At 58.9% G+C, this 4,694-nt stretch overlaps 1 protein-coding gene across 1 annotated transcript; it reads right to left on the bottom strand.

The window, feature by feature from the left end:
* Positions 1-256: 256 nt before the first annotated feature.
* On the bottom strand, positions 257-4,469 carry LOC119856915 (glycine N-acyltransferase-like protein 3). Its single transcript, XM_038405010.2, has 5 exons — positions 4,392-4,469; positions 3,260-3,367; positions 2,804-2,924; positions 2,331-2,451; positions 257-713 (listed from the first exon to the last, which is right to left on the bottom strand). The coding sequence occupies exons 1-5, from the start codon at positions 4,467-4,469 to the stop codon at positions 257-259; spliced, it is 885 nt and encodes a 294-aa protein (XP_038260938.2).
* Positions 4,470-4,694: the final 225 nt, after the last annotated feature.

The raw sequence follows: 4,694 nt of genomic DNA, 5'->3' as shown, positions 1-4,694 counted from the left end.
CATGGCCCTAGCTGTAATTCTGCCATCCCCCTTGCCCACAAGGTCCCAGCCGTGCCGGGGAGTGCTGCCGCAAAGGGGAAATACTCAAAGGTGTCTTCAACAGTCAGTTTAATTGCGAGAAATGCTTCCTGCTATCAGTCAATGCTGGTGGGTGGAGTTAAGGGGATTTGGGAGATGTTACTGATTCCACTTTGTTAACAATGATCCCCAGACTCCCCTATCCCGCTCCCTTGTCAGCTCTCCTGGGCAGTTGGACTCACTTGGGGGCTGTGCCTGGTGCTGGGCTGGGGGTTAACGTCGGGGCTTTCTCCAGTGCTGGGTTGTGAAGAATGAAGTGGCACAGGCTGGGCAGGCATTGGAAGCCCTGCCTCTCCTGCAATCTCTGCATGCGGTAGTTCTCCACGGCCACATTGCCATAGCTGGGATAGCCTAGTGCATGCAACCTCTTGGCCATCAAATTATTCAGCATCCCCATGTAGCCGCGCCCCCGGTGCTGGGGCAGAGTGTAGGCAGGCCCCATGGCACCAAACAGGTCTGAAGCGGTCCAGCTGACTGGGTGGCCAGCAGCATCCAGCAGGCAGACACTGGGGAAATGGCGGATCAGGCTGGCCAGGTACTTCCTGCTTTTCTCGTTCCCCCCAAAGACCCACGTTTCATTCAGCAGATCGGCGTGGGAGACATCCAGGGATGAGAGCCTCACAGCCGGGTCCAGCCTGGGGGCGGCAGAGAGCAGCAGGGCCAACTCCCAAATGTCAATGATCAAAGTGACACCTAAGAATCATGAGATGGCCCTAAGATCATGAGTTTTTTTAAAAATATGACACTATGATTGCTGGTCTCCCTTGACAGCTGAACTCCTCTGGCCCGAACCCCTGGGTGTGATATAATCAGTGTTGCCAACACTCCCAGATTTATTATGGTGATATGGGCCTCACTGCAGAAGCTCCTATCCCCATATCTGCCCATCTGCTGCCCAGGAAATCATTCTGCCCCATCAGTTCTGCCCCCGCACAGGCACCAATCAACTCTGTCTCCAGTCCCCCCCCCAACCCCAAGCCCCAGCTTCCCCTCTGCACCTCCTGGTGCTTCCACCCCTCCCAGCCCTGTGGGGGCTGCAGCAGGCTCCCCTCTTCCCCTCCCAGGCTGGGTGTCCCAGGGAAGGGGTGAACAGAGACACCAGGCCGTCCCTCTTCCCCCTACCCGTCCCATGAGAAGGTGTCATGTTACTGCAGGGAGAGGGAGGGGCAGGGACCTCTTACGGCAGCGCTCTTCCATCTGAGGGGCATGTGGGAGAGGCAGTCAATCAAACTGGGCATCCCCCACAGGACGGCAGGGATTCCCATGAAGGTCATTGTAAGATGGGCTCCAGACCTGGCCAAACTTGTGGGACTCAGGAGAGGGGGATGATAGAGTCAAGTGGAGAGGTGAGGAAGCTGTCTTGCTTGGGGGATGGGAAATGGGTCACAGGGCCTTTCCCCCCTAGGAGGCGCTAGCTCTGATCTGGCCCCAGAACAGGGGGATCCTCTGGCTCAGGGAGTGGCGAATGGGACACGGGGCCTTTCCCCTCTTACTCATACAGTGGCAAGGCTGCCTAATATCCCTTCTCATTAAAACTGAGTGTCTCATTCCCCTTCCTGATAGAGACCACCCCATCCCTAAAGTGCCCCTGAGGTATCTGCCCTTCCCTGGGTCCTGGGTGAGAAGCCGAGGTCTGAACAGGCTGTGGACAGGGAAGGTTCCTCTCCGTCCTGGGTCAGGTGAGACGTGGTGCAGGGATGTGGGGAGCATGGCCTCTCGCTGCCCAAGCCCTGCCAGGGCTGATGGATGATTGAAGGAGTGCCTGGTTCTCAGGGGCCACGGATGGGGCCCCATTGGTGGCACAGAAGCCATTTGCATCAGGGTTTCCTGGCAGAGGCTGGGGCCCTGTGCAGGAGCTGAACAGGGATCTCTCTCCCCATGACTGGCCCCACCCAATGGCTATCCTCCCCAGTTCCTGCAGGATCCCTGAAGGAGGCTGGGCTCAGTGCCAATCCCACTGAGATTCTGCTGGTGGCAACAGGACCCCAATGCCCTGCATAAGGAATATCCAGCCAGATCTTGGGCATCCCAGTTAGGGTGACCACATGTCCTGGTTTTATAGGGACAGTCCTGATATTTGGGGCTTTGTCTTATATAGGTGCCTATTACCCCCCAGCCCCGTCCCAATTTTTCATGCTAACTGTCTGGTCACCCTAATCCCAGTGCCATGTTGGCCAATGCCCCCACCTCTTAGGCTGCCTCCTTCCCTACCACGCCCCCTGTGGGGCCCCGTGACACAGGCAGACACTGACCGGATCTCAGGCATGGAGCTGGGATCTGGGTGAAAATAGGTGAAATAGCGGAACACATCCAGCTTGATCCCCTTAGCCTCGGCGATGTCCTTAGAGACTTCGTACACTCCATCCTGGAGCCCTGCAGGGGGCAGCGACGGACCCTGAGCAGTGGGGAAAGGGACTGAATGGTGGTGACAAAAGGGCCCATATGTGTGGGGAGCCCAGTTTGGCACAGGGGGCAGGAGGGGCAGGAGCCTGAGCTTCCAAACCCCCAGCCCTCAGGGAAGAGGGTGTGGTCAGGTGAGCTGACCCCAGCCCAGCCCCATATGTACCTGCCCTGCATAGGGCTCATGGGAGCAGCCTTGCAGCCTGTGGGGAGCGGCGGGCTTCGGGGCTGGCACTGTAGGGCGGGATCCTTGGGTTTGGCCCAGACACGACATATGTGTTCAGTTGCTGTGGGGCTCTCCCAGATGCTGTGGGGCCTATGTTACCATGGATACGGAAGGTCTGGCCCCAGTTGACGGCACTGCCCAGCAAGGTCCGGTAGGCGCCTAGGTCCCGGTAGTACACTGTGTATGTGTTGGTGTAGAAATCAGAGTCATCCGATGCCACCTGCAGGGGGAGACATATAGCCAAGATGGGAGAACTCCCAATGGAATGACTGATCTACCTGCCCCCCATCCCCTGAGGCAGGCTCGTCCCTGCCCTGGGCCCCCCAGAGGGGAAGGGCTGTGTGTCCCATTCCCAGCCCCCAGGCCAGCTTGGCTCCATCCTGTGGCCCCCTGAAGAGGAAGGCTCCAAATCCCAATCCCAGTCCCTGTATCCTCCCCAAGCCAATCTGGCCCCCCGTCCTGGGGTCCCCTGGAGAGGAAAGGCCTCGGGTCCCATTCTACGTCCTCCGAGCCATCCAGTTCCCCAGGTGCAGCATGGTGACTGAGGGGTGGCACCTCTCTGTGTGGCCGGGTGAGCACGACTTTGAACTTGGGCCATGAATCCACCAGCACCTCCTGCGCAGCCGGGTTCCCTCGGTTTATGGTCATCACGGCGCCATAGACCTGCCAGAGACATGGAGGTGGTGGTCAGAGCTGGGGGAGGGGCAGCAATTCCCACTCCCACAACTCTGTTTGGAGCCTCCCCATATTTATTGGGGAGTTTCAGCATCTCGTGATTTTCTGCACATTTGGTGAGGTTTTTGCCTTTCTCCAACATGGCCACCCTCTCCCATCCCTGCCAATGGGGCTGACACCACAGGCTGCCCTTAGTCAAGATGGCCACCACCTCACAATGATTTCAGGGGCCTGAGGCCAGAGAAGTCGGCTGCCCCAGGCTCTGGGTACCAGAGATGGGGGGCAGGGTATGTGAGGAGCAGCAAGGACAGGCAATTGAGAAGTGTGTGGGGAGATGTGGGGGATGCTAGGTGTTGGGGTGAGGGGCAGGGAGGGGGCAGGGACGTGGAGGGGAGAGATATGGGGAAGGGAGTATGAGGGATGAGGGCTGGGGCGGGGCCAGTCTCTAATCACCACCCTGGGTTTACTCTTCTGGTTTAGGGGTCTGACCCCTTATTTGTAGGTCCTGTCCTGGTATCTCAGGGGAGACCCTGAGCGCGGGAGAGGGAGGACAAAGGGGCTGCTGGCTCCCCCACACACACTTGAGCCATGTGATGGGCATGGAGTCATGGAAGGAGCTAGGGCTACCCAGGTCTTTGGCTGGCACAGAGCCTGCCAATGCAGTGACTGGCTGGCTCAGAGCCTGCTGGCGCTGTAATTGATTGATATGGAGCCAATCTGCCCTATGATTGACTGGGGAGGTCCTGCCGGCTACGCTGGATGAGCAGCAGGAATTTGCTGGGTTTGGACTTTGGGAGACAGGAGATGCGAGTGGAGAGGGGGCGGCTGGGAGAGCAGCCAGCTCCTGGGGGGAGGGGCCTGCCTCCCCAGCTAGCCCTTGACCCAGGGGTTGGGGCTTGCCCCCAGCCCGCCCAATCTCCACCCCATCACCCTGGGGAGAGAGAACTTTCTGCCCTGCTCCCATCCCCGTCCCAGGAAGTGGCACGTGGGAAAAAAGATGGGTCCATATCACCGGCAATGTATTGGGCAGGACCCTCCATAGGGTCCCCTCCAGTAGCCGCAGCTTGGAGGAGCAGCTCAGGATCAGCATCTCTGGTGGGGATGGGCCCTTGACAGATTCCAGCAGGGATGGCACAAGGGATGCCCTGTAGAGGAGAGACCCATCACAGGGGAGGTCCCTGTGACCTCCCCTCCCCCGCCCGGCCCCCCTGCCCACACGTCCCTGGTGACATGAGGGGTGTCTACAACATTCCAGCCCTGCCAGAATAACAAATGCTGTGGGTAGACCCTACAATAACAAACCAGTCTGTAAAAA

Source organism: Dermochelys coriacea, chromosome 6, assembly GCF_009764565.3.
Source record: "Dermochelys coriacea isolate rDerCor1 chromosome 6, rDerCor1.pri.v4, whole genome shotgun sequence".
Lineage (NCBI taxonomy): Eukaryota > Metazoa > Chordata > Testudines > Dermochelyidae > Dermochelys > Dermochelys coriacea.
This window is presented reverse-complemented; position numbering and strand designations above follow the sequence as displayed.

Bases quoted from the DNA above. Each gene is read 5' to 3' on its own strand.
- LOC119856915 (XM_038405010.2), bottom strand. From the start codon at position 4,469: ATGCTGATCCTGAGCTGCTCCTCCAAGCTGCGGCTACTGGAGGGGACC. The intron at 3,368-4,391 runs GTGATATGGACC...TGTCTCTGGCAG, and splicing joins TCCTGCCCAATACATTGCCG to GTCTATGGCGCCGTGATGAC. The intron at 714-2,330 runs GTCAGTGTCTGC...TGCCGCCCCCAG, and splicing joins AGCTCCATGCCTGAGATCCG to GCTGGACCCGGCTGTGAGGC.